This window comes from Mytilus trossulus, unplaced genomic scaffold (assembly GCF_036588685.1).
Source record: "Mytilus trossulus isolate FHL-02 unplaced genomic scaffold, PNRI_Mtr1.1.1.hap1 h1tg000486l__unscaffolded, whole genome shotgun sequence".
Taxonomy (NCBI): Eukaryota; Metazoa; Mollusca; class Bivalvia; order Mytilida; family Mytilidae; genus Mytilus; species Mytilus trossulus.
This window is the reverse complement of record NW_026963378.1, coordinates 113,152-135,575: the sequence shown is the minus strand read 5'-3', so window position 1 is coordinate 135,575 and position 22,424 is coordinate 113,152. Positions and strand designations below refer to the sequence as shown.

General features: G+C 31.7%; 1 protein-coding gene across 1 annotated transcript; it reads right to left on the bottom strand.

The window, feature by feature from the left end:
- Positions 1-10,971: 10,971 nt before the first annotated feature.
- LOC134702474 (uncharacterized) lies at positions 10,972-15,082 on the bottom strand. Its single transcript, XM_063563372.1, has 2 exons — positions 14,898-15,082; positions 10,972-12,160 (listed from the first exon to the last, which is right to left on the bottom strand). The coding sequence occupies exons 1-2, from the start codon at positions 14,919-14,921 to the stop codon at positions 11,249-11,251; spliced, it is 936 nt and encodes a 311-aa protein (XP_063419442.1). The 5' UTR covers positions 14,922-15,082; the 3' UTR covers positions 10,972-11,248.
- Between the last annotated feature and the right edge of the window lie 7,342 nt (positions 15,083-22,424).

Sequence of the window (22,424 nt, the reverse complement as noted above, 5' to 3'; positions counted from 1 at the left end):
CCCATATTTTTTTCGGTTTCAACCCTTTCTGTTATGTCTTTTTTTAAATTTTCAGTTTGATAATTAGGTGGTGCGGTTTATCTCTGATCACATATAGTCATTGCTTTCTATTAAAGATTCAGCTAATAAGGATGCCTTTCATAGTCAGTAATAAATGATAAATCAAAGATTCCTTATTCAATCAATTTAGATAAAGATTTTGCAAACAATGTATTTTGCGGCAAATACATTAGAAACACAAAATTTCATTATAAAAGTCAAATGAATAATTTACTTGGGTAATAGATCAGAAAAGAGTTAGAATTTCACATAAGCTAAACTGGACCCCTGCTGTTGTTTCAATCTTCGATCATGTCGAAGTATCAATCAGTACCGTATGTGGCCAGTTTACACATAAGCCATAAAAATTAAAATTATGAATAAATGTTCCCCCAAAATCGTCGTCATTTTTATTTTCCAATTCACAATGATTTTTTTTATCTTGGGATGATTGAAATCGATCTTTAACGGAGTGATTATACTGCATCAGATATTGAATCTGACAAGGATAAAGTCTCTGTTGCAAAGACTGCAAAAAACTACAAAAGAAGCAGCAACCGCAGTTGCTTGTCAATCGAAACGACAAGCTATATATCAGTGGCCCGAGTGTGACAATACTTAATGTTGAAGGCCGTATATATACAGTGACCTATAGTGGTATATGTCTGTGTCATTTTGGTCTCTTGTGGTGACAGTTGTCTCATTGGCAATTATACCACATCTTCTTTTTTATATTATTCTTCCGTTTCTGGTTTCCATGGCTATTTAAGAAGAAAAAACATTCTAATCAAGATAAAAGGTAAGTAATAAGTCTCTCCTCAGAGACCAAACAACACAGAAGTAAACTTCAGGAATTCCGAAATCGAACTGCCTAGAACAATGGCCAAAACCAATACCATAATGAACTATATAAATAGATGAAATGGTATATTTTTGTTTCAAAATCTTATGTTTAATGGCGACATTTCCAACGAAATGCTTTTTATTTAACAGGAATTGTCTAGAACAAAAACAACATTTTTGAAATAATAATGAAAATCCCGTTTTCAATTTGATCAGTGAAAAGTATGGTGAAGGATTGTCAAATTTCAATTTCTAAGCTACATGAGAGCACCAGTGGCAAATATTTCTCGAATATGGGGTTTATTGCGTTTTTACAAAATCTTTATGAGATCTTATGACGTACATTAAATTTTTTTGTACCCTAGTGGTTGAGGTTGTATGAAGTATCTAAAACTCAATTAAATTTGTAATATCACATTGTTTTCGTTGACAATTTCCAAATTTTACCACGCCTCAACTGAAGAAGTATTTTTGGTGAATTGTATTTCTTGGTGTAACAAATCTAGTTATATACCATTTAATGTATAGTGCAGTTCCAGGTTTAATGACACAAGATGTTCTATATAAAGAAAGCTTCCAGGTTGCATGACTAAATGATCAAAATATCATACAAATTATATGTGTGAGCAAAAACATTGCAGAATGTATAAAGATGAAGCAGGGTCAGATCTAAACAAGACTATAAAATATGATAGTATATGATGATGTCACTCTTTCTGTCAATTAAAATTCAATTCACAACTCATCTGTCAATGATGAATATTTTATGTACAGTCAGTCTGATGATCCTGCAATGAAACTTTTTTCAACATTTTTAAAGTTAGTTCTGATTGTGTTGTTTCACCTATGTCTCAAGTCAGCATACTGTATTTCAGTGGTTGGGTGTGGTTCATGTCTGTCATATCTGATTTTTTGGTAAATTGCTTTGTTAATGTAGACTATTCGTTTTCTCTACTGTAATATACCAACATTTCCTCTTTAAATAGTATTAGTACATGTATTGCTTAAAGTCGCTTTCCCTTTGATATATCAAGATGTGTGGTTACTTGTGTGTTTTTTAATTGACCTGTCATTCAGACTAAGCATGTATGTAAATTTCTGCAATTCAGTTGTAGAAATCATCGACATATAAATAAACATGTATATCAAAATTCATAAATATTTATTTCTCCATATACTGAGACAAGCATAACAATATGACAATGAAATTTTAAAATAATAATTATTTTTTTTCACTTTGTTCAGTAGACTTCAACGTTCTTCCAAATCCAATGCATGATTTCTTTCTGGGATAATCCTACAATAAAGAATATATTATCAATGAAAATGTATAGAACCTTTATCATTATAAGATCTCATAATTTAAAAAGAAGATGTGGTATGATTGCCAATGAGACAACTGTTCACAAAAGACCAAAATGACACAGAAATTAACAACTATAGGTCACAGTACGGCTTTCAACAATGAGCAAAGCCCATACCTCGTATCCCAGCCTCGTATTCAGCTAAAAAAGGCCCCGATAAGACAATGTAAAACAATTCAAACGAGAAAACGAACGGCCTTATTTATGTAAAAAAAAATGAACGAAAAACAAATGTGTAACACATAAACAAACTACAACCACTAAATTACAGGCTCCTGACTTAGCTAGGACAGACACATACATAATTAATTACTCCGAGATTACTCTGACGTCCGACTGCTGTTTTGCAAGACAAGCTGGGGCCGTAGGACGTCAGAGCTCTCCAATATCAAAAAGTGGATATTTGCCTACCCAAAATAGATGCGCTGCTTTATCGCTTCTTGAGCCGACTGGGGACATTGGAATTTTATAAATAGGGCATCCATCTCTTCATTTTTCATTAATCTCTTCATTTATGTAAGTTCTACCTGCCAACCTTTATTTTTCTATATTATGTGTTATAGTAGTCTCAGATGACATGTATAAGATAATTCTTACACTAGGTGAAAGTTGGTTAGATAATATTAAATACAATTTGTATACTAATCGTTTGAAAAAAGAAGCCAAATGTTTTGAAAAGATTGACAAACTGAAGTATGAAGTAGGTTTTATAGAACTTTTTGGTTTTATGGCACTTTTGGGTTTTGTGCTACATTTGAACTTGAAGATCTAGATGAAATCAATTTATATTAATTTTTCAATTGATAAATAAGTAAAGTCATTTTTTATGATCATGTTGATGTTTAATTAGAGGAAAAGTCCTTCATGCATCATGTGCTTTTCTTTAAATTTAGTTTCGATTATTGTCGATCCATCATATTTACATTTTTAATTTAGTTTTTTTTTAATTTTTATTATTTTTTCGAATTAGCACCATCCTAATAAGACAGATCTTTTGTTACTTGACCTTTTTTATGTTTAAAACAGTTAATAACAAGAGATCTTTGTTCTGTTGAAAAGACAGTATCCAGCATTAAATTTTGAAATAATTTTTATTCATTGCATATTTTACTGATACATGTACATAAACAGTTTTATTCACAGTTCACATAAAAATACAATTTGAGGTAACAGGTTTTTTTTCTGAACAACAGGAAATTTGTAAAACCTTTATGGAATTTCACGAAACTTTCACCAAAGTCTTTTCTGAAAATAGCATAAAAAGAAAATAAAGTTTTGAATTTTTATGATTGTTTTGTTCAATGCATTGAGTTTTTTCAGTCAACATAACAATACTGCACTGACATCTGCAGGACAGAAACTGTAAGAAACCTATGAAATTTATAGTTGACTATAAAGGAAATGTTTTTTTTTTTATTGTAAGATTGACAGCTAACACATAAGTTGTCTAAGTGGCAATCACCACATTTCTTTATTTGAATTAGGTTCCTTATTCCATGTTGAAATGACAAGCTTTGTAAAACACTTCTAGTAAATCATTCTCTCTAGTTAGTTCATTCTATTAGTTAAGCATTGGCACATTTTTTTTCTTTGAAAAACTTATAAAGAATAAGGATTTTTTTTGATTTTTCAAAAATATCATTTATACTAAAAGTATAAAATTTTGAAAAGAATTGAAGAGTTTGGCAGGCAAGTCTTCTAATGGCACTACATCAATAAAACCATAGGATTCTAAGTCTCACATAAAATGTCAGAAACATAAGCTGCAAACATCCTTAATGTTTATAATTGAACTAAAATAAATTGTATGAATACTGTATTGTAAACTAATGCTGATAAGGAAGCAAATTATGAAAGAAACTCAATTTCTAGAGTTTTTTGTACCTGAAGCTTCTACAGGTATAAAGTTAGATTCAATATCATAGTTGACTCTGAGCTTTAATTGTGTGGGGGAAATGTTTTTATTAAAATGTTTTCAGAATTTAGATGTGTTGTCAGACATGAATGTAAATAATCATTTCAGATAATATATATTTTAATAATAAAAATATTTGTATTAGTTTTTTTTTTAATTTTTATTAATTTTTCGAATTAGCACCATTCTAATAAGACAGATCTTTACTCATAGTCCTTCCCTCAAATAGACATATTTCAATGATTTAAAACAAATATCTCTAAAACAAGCTTTTTTAAATGCTTACATTCATATGTCTATCATTCTCTTCTCTGAAACTACTGAACCAATTCCCACCAAACTTAAGCCAGTGGCGTAGCTGAGTCATGTTTACGTGTACGCCCGAACCTTGGCGAGGGATATGAGGGGTGCCAGCTCAATGTTAAATCACCTGCTAGTAGTGGGTTCGTCTTCGAAAGGGAAGAAGCTCCCGAAAGCTATCGAGAATGAGATACCGTAATGATTCCTGTCAGTATGAAATCATTGATAGCAACATACGTTTGAATCTAAATGGTTTGTTTGTTTTGGTTAAATTTTGTAATTTTGTTAACTTGTTCATCGTGTTAAACTGGGAGCTAGCCTAATAGTTATCGGTTTTAGAGAAAACGTCCAAACCAATATTACTTTTAAATAAGTTTAAAGGGTGCCGTGAGTAAGCATATAATCGACAAAAGCATCTTTCGTGTTCAAACAAACATTTCTAAGAGGTGCAATATAAAAAATTCTGGAACACTTAGGATTTCTTCCCACAAAAAGAGAATCAATGTATCATTCCTTTAAAGGGATTTAAAAAAAATCTAAGATTTTCTTTTGATATTTTTTTCTTGATCTGGAATATTTCACGACAATCTATGAAGGTTTATAAATTGAGCATGTAAAACAATTAATTGCATAAAGAAGAGTCCGGCTATCTGTCTATCAGAAAAAAATAGAAAAATGAACGAAAACAAATGCTTTCAAAATTTTAGCTTTATACATTAGCCATAGAAAAAGCTTCTTCGGCATGTTCATAAAAGGATGAAGGTTCGACAAGTAGTTAATGTAATTAAGAAAAAACAAAATATAAGCCCAAACTGCGACCACTTATTAAGTGAAGAAAGAAATGAATTTTGTCCTTAAAATGCTGGAAAATTAAAGATATAATTGCAGTATTATATTGCTCTGAATACTCTTTTGATCATAAACAGTTTCTGTCAAACTTTCGTAAAATTTCATGTAGAGTCATTCAAAAAACTGTATCCATATTCGGAACCTAAATATTGACGCCGCTTTGTCTCGCTTTTGGACATAAATCACAGGTTCGACAAAACTACAAACAGCATATCGAATTTGAGCAGATAGTGAATTCTTTAAATATGAGAAAAGTATGCAGAAGTCATAGTAGATTCAGACTTTTACAAAATATTATTTTTCTATTCTATTCTAAAATTATCTATTTGAGTAAATTTAGTCCTTTTTTATTCGAAATTGCAATTCATTGAAAACAGAAGCACAAGGCTGATGTGCTTTTGACCAGTTTTTCTTATTCTATGTCCATTATTTGTTATATTTTCAAAATTCAAGTGTACGCCCGGGCGTTTTGACGTAAACGTAGCTACGCGCATGTAAGCTGAATGATCCTTAGGGTATCTAAAATAAAGATTGTGTTTATTTTCTGCTTTGTCAAAAAACATGGCTGCCATGGCTAAAAAATTAACATAGGGGTAAAATGCAGTTTTTGGCTTATATTTCAAAAACTTAAGCAGTTAGGGCAAATCTAACATGGATTTAAAGTGTTCAATTGGTCAAGATCTATCAGCCCTGAAATTTATCGAACAACCCATTGTCGGGTTGCTGACACTAAATTGGAAGATTTTAGGAAATTTTGCAGTTTTTGGTTATTATCTTGAATAGTAGTAATAATAAAGATAAACTGTAAACAGAAAACATGTTCAGCAAAGTAAGATCTACAAATAAGTTTATATGACAAAAATGGTCAAAGAGTTATTGCCCTTTAAGGACAATTTTACACAATTCGATTGTCATGTTTTCTTACTTAAAAAAATCTTCTCTAAAACTACTGAACCAGTTCCTACCAAACTTAAGCTAGATCCTTAGGGTATCTAAAATTAACTTTGTGTTTTATTTTCTGTTTCGTCAAAAAACATGGCCGACATGGCTAAAAATAAAACATAAGGGTAAAATGCAGTTTTTGGCTTATACCTCTAAAACCAAAGTATTTAGAGCAATTCTAACATGGCTAAAAGTGTTCATTAGGTCAAGTTTTATCAGCCCTGAAATTTTCAGACCAATCTAACAACCCATTATCAGGTTGCTGCCACTAAATTGGTAATTTTGAGGAATTTTTGCTGTTTTTGGTTATCATCATCAAGCGGAGGTGAGCGATTCAGGCTCTTGTCAATAAAGTGATGAATGGATGTAGAAATCAATTAAAAATTTAGTTTATAACCTTCGACCTTAGCCCTCAATTACATGTAAATGAACCAATCAAAAATGTCTAAGATCTCTATAACTTTAAGGTACATGATATTGATATAAATCACTTACACCAAACATAAAAAGGATACTAACTGCCATATAGATTTTAATTGATCGAATCATCCTTTCTAATCAAAGATATAATATTGAACAAAACTTTTGTTGATGATGTAAAAATGGTTAGATATAAATTACGATACCAAGCTAGAGAAAGAGGACTGTACGACACATGGATGTCACTTTCCAGCATTTGATGTCTTATCCTGAGAGGAGAACAGTCTGTTTTTTTCTTTATTTCATAGCTCATAGCTATTGCTGTATCTCAGTCGCATCATGAAGCATCCAATTAGAATCTATATGTGATACGTAATTATTTCAAGATGATGTATAAGGAGGGAAACATTACAGTATAAAACTAAAACATATGCATACATTATGAATAACAATTTAAATCACTTGGCTATCAATGATCATCAAAAGGATGGAACAATTCTTATAAAATAATAAAACGTATTATTCCATATTGATAAAATATTAGTAGGTTTTTCTATATGAATGGGATTTTAAATAAATAAGCATATTCACCAGCAGAAAAAGAATATTCACCGCGCAAAACGTCGTGTGCTTTTTTGTGTACAATTTTGGTTAAAAAACGTTTGATTTACAATTGTTTTTAGTAAATATTTTCTATTACATTCATTTCTTTCGGAATATAGAATAAAACATTTCGTTATATGCACAGTAGTATTGAAAGTGGCATTAACTATGAGAGCGTATAAGCACCACACATTTTTTAAAAATAAATTCTATTTGAATAATAAAATAAAGGTTTTTTTGGAAAGTTTGCTATAGCAATAAACTTTCTTAAGGCATCGGCCTAACCGGAAAAGAGACAGACTAACTTACTTTAGGAAGTGTGTCATACTTTTGTTTGAAAACTAATAATTATATCAGAAAAAAATAACGCCTGCTATTGTCTGCAATTGGACAAATATAATTTTATTAATTTATTGGAACTAAGAGGTGAATGAATGAACTAACTAGTTATGTTTCTTCTTAAGAAATACTAGAACACACCCGTGATATCGCAGGTCTGTGACTGAATTAAAATATAACTATGCGCAAGCCTTATTTTAGTATTAGTATTGACATCTGATAGAGTCATGTCGATTATAAGATACACACTTTTCTCTGCTTTCAAATTTTCTGTTTGAACCCGTCGAACTGGAACTTATCAATCATTGGTAATATTAATTATTTGGAAAACAAAAGGTCCTGGAATGGAGCATTTTTCTATCAACAGCAATGTCCTATATTAGTTATAAATAAAGTTGAATTCTTTGATTCGCTGTTTTACGTCTGGCCCGCTAACAAATTGAAAACTGTGCCTTTACGCCTTATTTTTTGTTCAGATTTTTAGTATTTGTATTGTTATCTTAGAAAGTCTTACTGATTAAAATACTACAGTAGGTAACAATTTGACAATTAAGTATTGTCAACCCTGTGATTATGACCCGTGTATATAGCATATAAATCCTGAATACACCGTTTGGTGGTGCACCTGTCAGATGTGGAACATACAGATAAGGTAATATGTAACCGGTGAATATACTATTGGTATAGGTATCGGACTCGACCCGGAACTTCCTAATTATTGGCAATATTAATTACATGGAAAACAAAAGGGCCTGGAGTGGTGTAATTTTTAATCTACACCTTTGTACTATATTAGTTATATATAAAGTTGAATTCTTTGAAACGCTGTTTTAACGTGATGACGGCTGACAAATTGGACCTCGTAATTTTAGTATTATAGATGCATGGCATAATGTAAGTTGAATAATGAACATTTTAGTTAATGAAATATCAAACTTCAAGGAAAACTTGTATGATATATGCCTCGAGTTCATTTTCTACTGAAGCACTTTAGCAAGGTGCAACTTTAAAGTCAGTACTCAGTTTTAAAAAGCATAATTACCTTTTAAATAAAATAGTCAGCTTTTCTATAACAACTAAGTGCCGGCTTACGCTAGCGTATATACGTCATGATAGAGTCATTATTGGCATAGATTTTCAAAATTTGGCATTTTTACATGAATAAGTATCTAACAGATATGGAAAATGCAGTTTAAAGCATTTCATTGTAGGTGTTTAACATATAGGTGAGTTAACTCATCAGATGGATACAAATATAAATACATCTAACAAAAAACAGAGTGAACGTGGCCGGGTACTTGTATATCCCAACAACAAAAAGACACTATAAGTACTGATCTGAGAGTACTCGCAGTTACTGACAGCTAGTTCAAATAACTAATAAAAAAAATCATGCATCATTATTCCAAGTTTTTGTCGAGCCTGCAACTTTTGTTGTAGAAAGCTCGACATAGGGATAGTGATCCGGCGGCGGCGGTGTTAGCTCACTTCTTAAAAGCTTTATATTTTAGTAGGTAGAAGACCTGGATGCTTCATACTGTGTATATAGATGCCTCATGTTACGAACTTTCCGTCAGTCACATGTCCAATGTCCTTGATCTCATTTTCATGGTTCAGTGACTACTTGAAAAAAAAGTTAAGATTTTTTGTAATGTTAAATTCTCTCTTATTATATGTAATTGGATAACTATATTTGGTATGTGCGTACCTTGCAAGGTCCTTATGCCTGTCAGACAGTTTTCACTTGACCTCGACCTCATTTCATGGATCAGTGAACAAGGTTAAGTTTTCGTGGTCAAGTCCATATTTCAGATACTATAAGCAATAGGTCTAGTATATTCGGTGTATGGAAGGACTGTAAGGTGTACATGTCCAACTGGCAGGTGTCATCTGACCTTGACCTCATTTTCATGGTTCAGTGGTTATAGTTAAGTTTTTGTGATTTGGTATGTTTTTCTTATACTATATGCAATAGTTCTACTATAATTGGTGTATGGAATGATTGTAAGGTGTACATGTCTAGCTGACAGGTGTCATCTGACCTTGACCTCATTTTCATGGTAACTCAGTGGTCAAAGTTAAGTTTTTTAGTTTTGGTCTATTTTTCTAATACTTTATGCATAAGGTCAACCTTATTTGGTGTATGGAAATATTTTATGATCTATATGTAGGTTACGCAGGTTTTATTTGACCTTGACCTCATTTTCACGGTCCATTGCTAAGTTTTAAGTGTTTGTGTTTTGGTCTGTTTTTCTTTATTTATAAGCAATAAGTCAACTATATTTGTTGTATTGAAGAATTGTTAGCTGTACATGTCTGCCTGGCATGGTTCTTCTGACCTTGACCTCATTTTCATGGTTCATTGATCAATGTTTCATTTTCCTTGGTTAATGTTGAGTTTATGTGGCTTTATATTTAGGTCTATAAAGATAGTATCAAGGATTAGTAAAGAAGGCGAGACATTTCAGTGTGTGCACTCTTGTGTATTTAGGTAAAGATTGAAACAAACTGTGTGTAAAAAAGAATGATTTACTACTATTTAATAGTAACGATTGTCCATGAAAAAAGAGTCATCTTGACCTAAATTAATTCTGGTTAAGATACATTAAGATACAAACTCTAACCAACTACAAGTCATAGAAGAATCATATCTTTTAGATCGCACTTCTTTGATAACAATGGACCTTTAAAAAAGATTCAAATTTGTTTTAAGGTCCAGATGATAGTAACAACACATAAAAGAGGAATGCTTTTTGTTACTGAGCACTTCTTTGATTTTATTGAAGGTCCACACAAAATTGGAAAATTAAATGAGTGTTGGAACAATACGAAATTTGATTATAATTTTACAAAATCAATTCTGCTGCTGAGGTATCACATGAGGTGACGTATTAGGTCAGGTGATGTCAGGTTTGAAAGATGCCGATGAATGTGTTAAGACAAGTAATCTAAATGTGGGTCTTGGGTGGGCATGTGATACCTCAGCAGCAGAATTGATTTTGTAAAATTATAATCAAATTTCGTATTGTTCCAACACTCATTTAATTTTCCAATTTTACAAAATCAATGCTGCTGAAGTATCCCATGAGATTTTAGAGAAACACATGAATTGGCAACACAGCCAGGTAAACATGAAAGCTCGGTACACCAACATGTTACGTGTCCATGAAAATATCTGAAAGTCCTAAAAGAACAATTACCTATCTCAAAGACTATATACCACACAACTAAATTTTGTTTGATGATTCTAAATTAAACAGAAATCATATATGTTAACTATTTATCTAATAAAAAAAGAAACACATTTACAACATGCAATCACATAAGTAAAACAATAGATAAATCTAACGATCATGACAAAAATAGTTATCAAGAAGTACTTTACTCAAACCCTTATTTTTGTTATTGTTTACTACAGGTTTGTCATAAAACTTTCTAAAAGTTGATTCTTTTTTCCAACCAGCTGATTTCATTATAACATCTAAAGAAATCCCTGCTTTTTTAGCAGATGAAGTTGCAGCTGACCTAACACTATGGGGCTTAAACAAGTTAATATCTAATCCTGCAAGTTTCATTGTTAATTTAATCCATCTACTTATAGTGTTTTTTGACACAGGTTTATGTGGTTTCATAGTCATAATAAATAACTTAGTATATTGTCCCCTTGTGATTTAGTTCTTTTAATGTACTCATTAAATGTATCCACAACACATAAAGATTTGTCTTTGTTGTATGCTGGCAAATGTATGTCTGATAAATGACTCCCTGGTTTCGAAGTTTTGATCAATATTGTCACTTTTATAATTAGTTCATCATTATTAACAGTAATATCATTGATATCCATCAAATGTAAAGTTTGTGTTCTCTGAGCTGTTAATAAACTAAGTATCATGGTTAACTTTAACGTGAGGTTTTTCAAAGTCAACATATTTACAGGTGATAGAGTACATAAAAACTTCAACATCACATCAACGTCCCATGTCACTTCATATCTTGGTAAAGTTGGTCTTTTATTATATACACCTTTCATAAAACGACAAATTAAAGGATCATTCCCAATAGGATTGACTTTCCCACAATCCAACACTGATGATAAAGCTGATCGAGCTGTATTAATAGCACTGTATCCAAGACCTTTTTGAAATAGTTCCGTCAGAAATTGTAAAACTATAGAATTAGATGCTTTAAATGAATTAATTTGTCTTTTAACACAAAATTGCACCCATTTGTTGAGATAACTCCCATATTGCTTTTTTGTGGAACTTCTCCATGAGTCATATAAAATGTTTGTAGTGTCTGTTGGTAAGCCAAAACTGTTAAGTCTTGTCCTGATAAAGGAAACACTGCTAACTGCATTTTCTTTAACGGATGCTGCCTTGAAGGATCTGATGGATGAATCAACAGATTTTTCTTTGGTAGTATGTAAGATTGTCCGGCTATCAGATGAAGAATTTTTGCAAACCATGGTTGAGTCGTGAACATTGGTGCTATCAATATCAATGTTGCCTTGTCTTCTTCCACTTTCTGGAGTACTCTTCCAATTATACTGAAAGGAGGAAAAGCATAGCCATTATACATATTCCAAGAAAAAGAAAATGCATCAATTGCACACGCATCTGGATCCGGAATATATGAAACATACTTGTTCAATTGACAATTAAGTCGTGACGCAAAGAGGTCTATATTAATTGGACCAAATAGTTTTTGAATTTTCATGAAAATGTTTTCATTTAACTTCCACTCCATATCATCACTTAAATGTCTTGAAAGTTTGTCTGCCTCTACGTTAGTTTTCCCCGGCAAATGGCATGCACTTAACCAAATGCTTCTATTGATACACCAATTCCAAATATCTCTAGTTAACTCATTCAACTCATCCTTCCTTCCTCCCATATTATTTATATACTGAACCGCTACTGTAATATCCAAATATATTTTTATATGAATATTGTTTTTTGTAGCACAGAAACTTTTAAGAGTTAAAAAGGCTGCAAGAAGCTCTAACACATTTATATGTTTATCTTGTTCATGGTAAGACCAATGTCCCCCTGTTTTGGCCATAGCTAATTTAGGATGTTTAATCAGTCCTCCCCATCCTGTTTTTGAGCTATCAGATTGAAGAATCATACTAGGTTCTATTGTTAAAATAGGTTTGCTAGACTTCTCAATATTATTTATCCACCAAATTAAATGTTTGTGTATTTCACAATCCAAATACATTATCGCATCGTGTTTTCCTCTATTAATCTTTAATGCTTTGTCTTTCTTTTGTTCAAGAGGTTTGACATAGAAGTTTGCATACTGGACTACTGGTTCAGAAGCTACCAATTTTCCAATTAACTGAGAAAACTCTCTAATTGTTGTTTCCCATTTTTTAACAAACACTTTACACATGACTACAATAGTCTTTGCCTTTTCAGATGTTAATTTTACTGTCATTGTTATAGAATTAATAACAAAACCCAAAAAAAGTTACTTCTTGACATGGATATAGCACTGATTTAATAGGGTGAATAGGGCGTATTGCATTTCCGCTAATTATTCAAAGTCCCAATACTACGTTTCCGCAAATTTAAAGTATACGTTTCCGCAATTTGCATTTATTACTTTTCCGCAAATTTACCTGGTAAATTATAAAGATTTGAATGTACATATATGATAAAAAAAAAAAAATTAAATTAATAAAACAAATGTTCTGATCTCAGTATAGCTACAATTTACTAGATATAACTAGTTTACTCGAGTGAGGATGAGTTAAACTTCATTGAGAAATCTTTGGTTTGGCTTACTTGCCAACTGACATGATTAAAGAATGCTTTGTTGAATTAATTGCCGATGCACCATCTGAAGATAAATGCATGAGGTCTACCGATTATATATTGGAATTTCATATGGGTGGCAATTAGATTTCCACCAAGCATTTGGGCATCACCCCTGACCCCGAGGAAAAGAGAACAACGAATGGTGTCGAGTCTTTTAGTGTCTACCTGTGCGAGCAGATTTAAGCTAACCATCCTACCATATTTGTCTTTGTCGATGTGTTATTGAAACTGAAGACAACATCTTACATAAAGATGAGAACTCTAACTGTAAAAGCACCCGTTCGGAAGTATGAAAAGGAGAAGATGGACTTCCTTCCTAAACAAAACACAGAACTTGTAAACGGTGAATGTACTGCTATGGACTTTGCACGACGTGTTGGCTTCAAATATTCTGCCAGAACTGACTTATGAACTCATATCAAGATATGTTTGAACATACGTTTTCATACATTTTAATGATGTTTTTTACTTACATGTTATGATGACCTTTAACTTAATGCATATTTATTATAGCTTTGCTTTCGATCAATAGGTATTCCTTAATTATTCGCGGAAAAGTAATAATTTATTTTTTCCGGAATAGTTACTTTTTTTCCGGAAAAGTAAGATATTTATTTGCGGAAACGTAAACTTTTTTTTCCGGAAACGTCATCTTTTTTTCGCGGAAAAGTAATGCCAATTTGCGGAAACGTAAAACGCCGGGTGAATAGTAAACCCACATTGGTCGAGGAGATTACATGTGTCTATAATGTTATCACAACAATGCTGATAAGTGTCACTAATGAGAAGACTATCATCTATGTATGCCACATTTAAATATCCATTTTTGCGAAGTGCAGAAAATATTGGTTTTAAAAGCTTAGTAAATATTCTCGGTGCACTTGCTAATCCGTTTGGGAGACAAGTAAATTGATATTTTGTCCCATTCCAATAAAATCTTAAAAATTGCCTATCACTATGTACAACATTAACCGAAAAATATGCATCCTTTAAATCTGCAGATGCAAACCAGACATTCGGTTTAATTAATTGTAATGCAGTTTTAAGTGTTTCCATTTTAAAATGGTGATATTCAACTTGTTCGTTTAATTGTCTCAAGTTTAATATTAACCTATGAGACCCATCTTTCTTCGGTCTGATAAATATGTTCGAAATAAATTCTTGTTTGTTTATGTCCTGGATATTGACTTTTTGAACAACATTTTTTAGTACAAATTTTTCAATTTCTCCATTAAGTATAGACCGTTCTGATTCATTAAATTTAATTGTTCCAGGTAACTTGGTTTGTTGCGGTACAGTGTCAAATTCAATTTTGTAACCTTTAACCAAACTAAGAATCCAATTATCTTGTGTAAGCAATTTCCAGCACCCCAAAAAATTACGTATTTTCCCTGCAATAAAATTGTCAGGAGTGTTCATAAATGCACATACATGTAACTTTAAATCAGTTTGTGAACTTACATGTTCAAAAGATTCACATTCCATGTCAACAGGATTTAATGTCTGTCTTTCTTCTTGAAGTTGTTCCTCATGACTGGTCTTTTCCCTAAAAAATGATCATTACCATGAGAGAAAGATGGTCTGAAGCTGTTATTCTGCGATTTGAATCTGAACCGATTCTCTGGTATTGTATAGGGAGCAGAGAACCTGTTAACTGTGAAACCAGTGTTTATTCTATGATCCTTATTATCTGTTGAGGTTGCTGGTACTCGTTATTATGTCATTTATAATTATTTCAATGGAGAACTACTAGTCAAGTATAGTTTTACTATGAATTCTTCTCGTTGTTGTTAATGGCGTTCTAATTCTTCTCACAAACAAGCTTGTCTATAGTCTGGGGATTTCTGTTATTTTTGCTAACATTTTTTTCTCCATATCCCATGTTAGGATCAATGTAAGAGGTTGAAAATATTTTTCGTTAACTGGAAAGTTGCTTCTGACGATGGATCTTAAAAAAAATCATCTTGATTGTTTCTGTGGGGATTCTTTCTACTGTATATGGATCATTCACGGAGTAAAAATTGGAAAATTGTCGAAACTAATTTGACTTTTATGTATAGCATAGTCCGAATTATACACTAAAAAGGATTTAATTTCACAAACTAGTTATTTTGCACTAAATATTGCTGTGCCATGCCATTTTTAAAATAAGATTGAAAAATGAATTGATATACAACAACCTTATCTTAAAAGATTTTTTTGGGGCACTCAATGACCCCACATAACGAGTTTTGGACCTCAATTTGAATTTGACCTCAAACTGAAGGTCTTGAATTACCGGTCATCTTGGCAATTTATAGTAGGTTGGTATATTTTTATACGACCGCAAAATTTGAAAAAATTTTCGTCGTATATTGCTATCACGTTGGCGTGATCGTCTGCGTCGTCGTCCGAATACTTTTAGTTTTTCGCACTCTAACTTAAGTAAAAGTGAATAGAAATCTATGAAATTTTGACACAAGGTTTATGACGACAAAAGAAAGGTTGGGATTGATTTTGGGAGTTTTAGAGTTATTTTTCTTTGTCCAGAATAGTAAGCAACAGGGGCGGGTCCAGGTAAGGGCGTAGGCCCCCCCTTAAAAAAACAAACAAAAAAACTATCGTTATAATCTGCTAGTATTGTATTGAATAATGGCAATTTATCATATTCATTAATTAAACACATACTCTGATTTCTTTTTATACTGATTCCCCAATCTGATGGGTCATCATCAACCGTAAAATTTCGTTTCTCGGAGTCCGGCGTGTTCGACTATGCGATTAGTATCCATTGTTGTTGATGTGATAAATAATTCGCCAAAGATGTCGATGTCCAAAAAAAAGAAGCACCATGAAGGAGGATCGCCTAAATGCTCTGCTTCTTTTATATGTTTACAGAGACATTAAACTTGATTTTGATAAAATTATTGACGATTACGCCATGAGAAATCCACGTAAAATGGTTCTAATAAATCCACTCTAGTAATTGAAAATGAGAGTCCGTCAGTATTTTTCTGTGTTCATTTTAGGTTTTGCGTCAAGGTACATGACTAGAAATATGTATATTTCCACATTAAAGCAATACTCAGAACGAAAGAACTTTATTCTTCAGTGTTTATTTGTCTTGTATCATGTGTGTCGTTCAACGAAACCCGAACTTAATCAAAAATAGAGGGATTACTTCATCATTTGATGCTAAATTGTTGAAATTCAGGAGCTTCTGAGCTTCCCCCATGGACCCTCAACCGTAATCACGCCTCTCGTTCATAAAATCCTGGCCTAGGAATTGAAATGTTAAGTAACTCCTTATACCCTTGAGTTTGGAATTTCTCGTTATTGGTCTACTGTTAAGATCCATCCAATCATTTTAATATACCATAGACAATTAATGGAGAGAACTCGGCATAAAAAATGTCACACCCTGACACTTTAACTATAAAATATACATGCTCCAACTCAGGAACCGTTACATTAGTGCAATTCTCTATTATTTTATGTTTTTAAGCCAAAAAAAGGTCCAAAAATTTTTTCGCCTCGCTTCGCTGGGCGAAATATTTTATTCTACGCCCCCCCCCCTTTCAAATATCCTGGACACGCCCCTGAGCAAGAAATATCTAATTGCACACTATTGTGCAATAGCAAGAATTTTTTTTAATTGCAGTTATCTTTCTTTGTCCAGAATCAACTTAAATCTTTGTTATATACAATGTACAATGTATATTCACTTTTTACTACCAACTGATAAATTAAAATAATCTTTACCATTCAGTGAAAACAAGCAGTTTTTTTACATCTTAATATTTTATGATGTATTTAAATGAGAAGTTATTGTTGCAAACTCCATTAGAAATTTTAATTGAGATCAGTTTTGGAATAAGGGAAAGGGGGATGTGATTAAAAAAAATTGGGTTAAATTTTCTCATTTGAAATTTCATAAATAAAAAGAAAATTTCTTCAAACATTTTTTTGAGAGGATTAATATTCAACAGCATAGTGAATTGCTGTAAGAGAAAACAAAAATTTTAAGTTCATAAGAACACATTCATTCTGTGTCAGAAACCTATGCTGTGTCAACTATTTAATCACAATCCAAATTTAGAGCTGAATCCAGCTTGAATGTTGTGTCCATACTTGCCCCAACCGTTCAGGGTTCAACCTCTGCGGTCGTATAAAGCTACGCCCTGCGGAGCATCTGGTTAAGAATTTGAGAGGAACGTTCAATACAGGAAACTCTTATCGTTTTTTTAATATGTAAGCTTGAAATTTTTGTTGCACTTGGTGACCTTTGACCTTGGGTGGAAATTGAAGGTGACATGAACTTAAGATTATTGGTGTACGTCCCAAGTCTCTACGAATTCTGGTTCTCGAAATACATTTTTTCAAAAATTGTGTCTATTTTTTTCAAGGGAAATAACTCCTTATAAGGGTTAACAACAAAACGATTTATAAATACGTTTACTTTTCTACATTGGCTAGAGGTATAGGGGGAGGGTTGATATCTCACAAACATGTTTAACCCCGCCGCATTTTTGCGCCTGTCCTAAGTCAGGAGCCTCTGGCCTTTGTTAGTCTTGTATTTTAATTTTAGTTTCTTGTGTACAATTTGGAAATTTGTATAGCGTTCATTATCACTGAACTAGTATATAATTGTTTAGGGGCCAGCTGAAGGACGCCTCCGGGTGCGGGAATTTTTCGCTTCATTGAAGACCTGTTGGTGACCTTCTGCTGTTGTTTTTTTTTACGGTCGGGTTGTTGTCTCTTTCACGCATTCCCCATTTCCATTCTCAATGTTATTATTAACATTGCATATGTGCTTGTACACGTTGCCGTTTTCAAATAGATTCTAACTCTAATACTTTTTAAGAAAAATGCATTTAGGAAAGAAATTGCTTCAAGGGGATATGACTCTCATAGGGAATGATGAAACCCTATGAGCCCCATATGGTAAATTAATACATCATGATAAGATCTGCCTATCGTCCAATGATATCTTTAAAAACAATGAGGGCACCCATGTTGAAAAAAAAACAATAATAGGGAGATAACTTCTAAATGGGATGATAGTTCCTACAAAAGTTAATCTGGTAAAACTTCATGATGAGGTCTATCAATTTATGCTGTTGTTAACGAGAGTCTCCTGTCCGCCGTCAAATATTTAAAACAAGTTGCTTTCTTTAAAAAAAAGAAAAGCAATACATGAACCTAGGACCGCTGACTGCCGGGTCCCCAAAAGATTGTTGCTGAACTTGTGTTTGCTTTTGAATTGAAATAATTAACTGTCAATAGAAGAAGCCAGTTGAAAGTATATATTTCATCTTCTATTTGAATAGTTATTTTAAAGCTCGACTATTTTATTTATAACTTGGGAATGTACATCATTTTTTCCGATTATAACCCTTTGGCAAATCCTAATTTCTTCTAACCAGATGACTTAGGCAAATTGCACAAACCTACTCAGTTTGCTTTGTAATGTGGAATTCTGGATGCATTTATTTTATCTATCATATTTTTATATTTTGTTTCCTACATGAATGCCTTTATATTCTCAACTCGTATTTGAAGCTGTCTTTACTCATGGTAGATGTTGTATACGGTGAAACCTGTGGCATGCAATTGATTGGGATCTCTTATGAAGAGACTTATTTTGGTCTCATAAAACTTCTCAAATTTTAAGGATTTCCTGATTTTACTTAAATCAATTCAAAAATTCTACAGGGAAACTTAGTTTTGCCGAAGAATTTCTTTATTCAGAAATTTATGAATACCTGTAAACACTTTCAAAATAACCAATTTATATAAAAAGGTATATATATAATATCAATACACACGAACGTCAAGTATTTACATTCATTTATCGATAGAATCTGCTTTTAAATTCTAACAATCCACTATGTGAATATCTTAGTATACAAAATATAAGCAAAGACTTCTATCCATACTAAAACGGTGTAAAATAATCAACATTATGGTTGTAATTAAATTTTGTAATTTAAAATCATGCTGTTTGAATTGAAAACACACAAGTAATTTTTTTCACGACTGTTTAAAATTTAAATATTTACTAAATTTATCTTACTTTCAGTTTTATGGATATATTACAATACAAAAAAAAAAATAATGATTACTCATAAAACCTAAATACTAAAATGGTATGAAATAATTAACGTAGAAGCATAATGATTAGTTGTTTATAAACATTTTTGTGTAGGATTCAAGAATTTATTTAGATTTAATTTTTATGTTTCCTTTACAAATGAATATTTAAAAATACCAAAGCAGAGTATCTTGTTATATATAAAATACTTATTTCTTAATTGCAACTCTGAAAATATTCGGATTTTAATCATTGTTAGTTTCTTCAGAAACATAAATACAATATATATTTTGTAAATATATTTCTTTGATTCCGATTGAATTGAATACTTTTGATAAGAATATTATCTTTCTTTTTTTCTATCAAATATCATTATTTTAACCAGATTCTTCTCTCCCGTAAGTCTATGATGAAATACACACTCAGTATCCCGTGGTTAAATCTTCCAACATAATTAATTCACATGTTATCGAGACAATATCACACAATACCACGTTATAATTGACCCAGATACACACAATTTACAGTGGTCGTTTTAAAACAAATATAATTGCGTCGTCAAGGGTCATCAAGGGACCATACATGATACCAAAGACGTAGATAACAACCTGTTAAAACCTGTATAAATGATCGAAACTTTCGAGACGTTCCGAGAATTTTATTCTGACTTCCGGCCGAGAGATATCGAGTGGCCCATAGACACATTCAAAACTCACCAATATATAAGCATGAACCCCTCAGGGGGTTCATGCAGAAAAAACGAGTTTACTTACCTATCAGATCATGTTCAAATAACTTTATATATATTAAGTCCTCTATATAGATAAAGAAATTGGCCTTGAGGAAAAAGGGTGGTACAGGATTAAATCATATAAATGATCAGAAATCTCTAAACTTAAACTTAGTGATGCTATATATACCGAAAATGTAAAGAATGAGATAATAGAGTTTGAAATGGTTATTAATTACGAGGAAAAACAGGTTGGTGATGACGAGGCTTCAGAAAAATTGACAAAATTTTTAGATAATATTGCAAGCCTTTCTTGTAAAGCAACTCCAAAAACTAAGAGGAGGAAGAAGTAAAAGAAATTTAAAGTTTGGTCAGACAATGTTATATGAAACCAAGCATCAAATAAATAAAATAGGGAACAAAATAAGGAATAATCCAAATAATAATAGTTTAAAGCAAACGTTTTTTTAGTTAAAAAAAAAACTTGAAGAAAATGGTTAAACAGAAAAAGTATGGATATAAACCAAAATTTATAATTGTTTAAGTGAATTTATCAATCAAAATCCAAAGGAATATTGGAAAATTTTAAAATCTCTTAAGGTTAAAACAGAAAAAGATGAAATACCAGAGGTATTTCAAAAAGATGAAGAAGTTTTAATAAAACGTTTTCGAAATCAAGGTAAACCTTCATCTATAGATAATGCTTTTATGATAGACATTGAATCACAATTAAAGCTATTAGAAAATAATATAGACTTCAAAGCTTCAATATCTTGTTCAGAAGTAAATCAGGTAATCAGAGGACTAAAACTTCAAAAGTCTGCTGGACCAGATATAATTATAAATGAAATAATCAAAACCTCAAATCAAGTAATAATGAAGTCAATTGTTAAAATATTTAATTTAATTCTAAAAACGGGTATATACCCAAAATCATGGAAGGACTCATATATAATCGCACTTCATAAGAAGGGAGACAAATCTGCTCCCAATAATTACAGAGGTATATCTTAAATCATTAATCTTACTAAAATATTCAATACTGTACTCAATAATATACTATTATAAATCACAAGTGTAGATAAACAGCTGAATAACTGTCAATTTGGCTTCAGAGAAAATCACAGAACTGCTGACAATATTTTCATATTAAAATCTTTTAATTGATAAATATATACACAAAAATAACATAAAATCTATGCATGCTTCATTGACTTAAGAAAGGCATTTGACTCTGTATTGAGGACAGCCCTTCTATATAAATTATGCAAAATGGGAGTGGGAAAGTCTTTTTACATGTAGAGTAATAAAACAACAATATTTAAATACAAAATCCTCTTTAAAATATAAAAATCACATTTCTGACTATTTTGACACTAGAGGTGCAAAACAAGGGGACTCATTAAGTCCTAATTTGTTCAACATTTTTATAAATGGTATCACTAAAGGTTTGAAAGATGACAACTCAAGTCCATTTGAGCTTATAAATAGTAAACTAGGCTCCCTCTTGTTTGCTGATGATCTGCTTTTACTATCAGAATCTAAAAAGTGTCTCCAAAATAGTCTTAATAAAGTTTCCACGTTTTGTGAAAACTGGCAGCTTTCTCTAAACATAAATAAAACAAAAAGTATGGTCTTTTCAACAACAAAACAAAAGCCTGAAAAATACATATATGTAAAAAGAAAAAAAATAGAGAATGTTTTGGAATATCCTTACTTGGGTCTGCTGATTAAATCAAATAGTAATCTCTGTCATAGTACAGCTGAATTAACAAAAAAGGCAAAAAAGGTTTTGTTTTCTATTAAAACATATATACTAATTATCTTTGCAGCCTTCCTACAGTGAGACCTATATTGACTTATAATTCTGAAATAACATATTTAAACTCATACATAACGTATTTCAAAGCTAAAAAAAAGACGGCTTTGGTTTCTGGAAAAATTGTGGACCCATTTAATTTTGTCAAGACTCCAATAGAAAACTTGCATCTTGGTTATTGCAAGTTTACCCTTGGCACTAACAATAGTGTCTCAAATTTTTGTACAAGGAACGAATTTGGAAGACTGCCTATTGAATGTCATATAATAACCCTAACTATAATTATATTTAGCAAGGCTGTTCACCTCAAATTTGAATCCCTTATTACATGAATCTTTTCAATTTACTAACACTTTGGATTCTAGT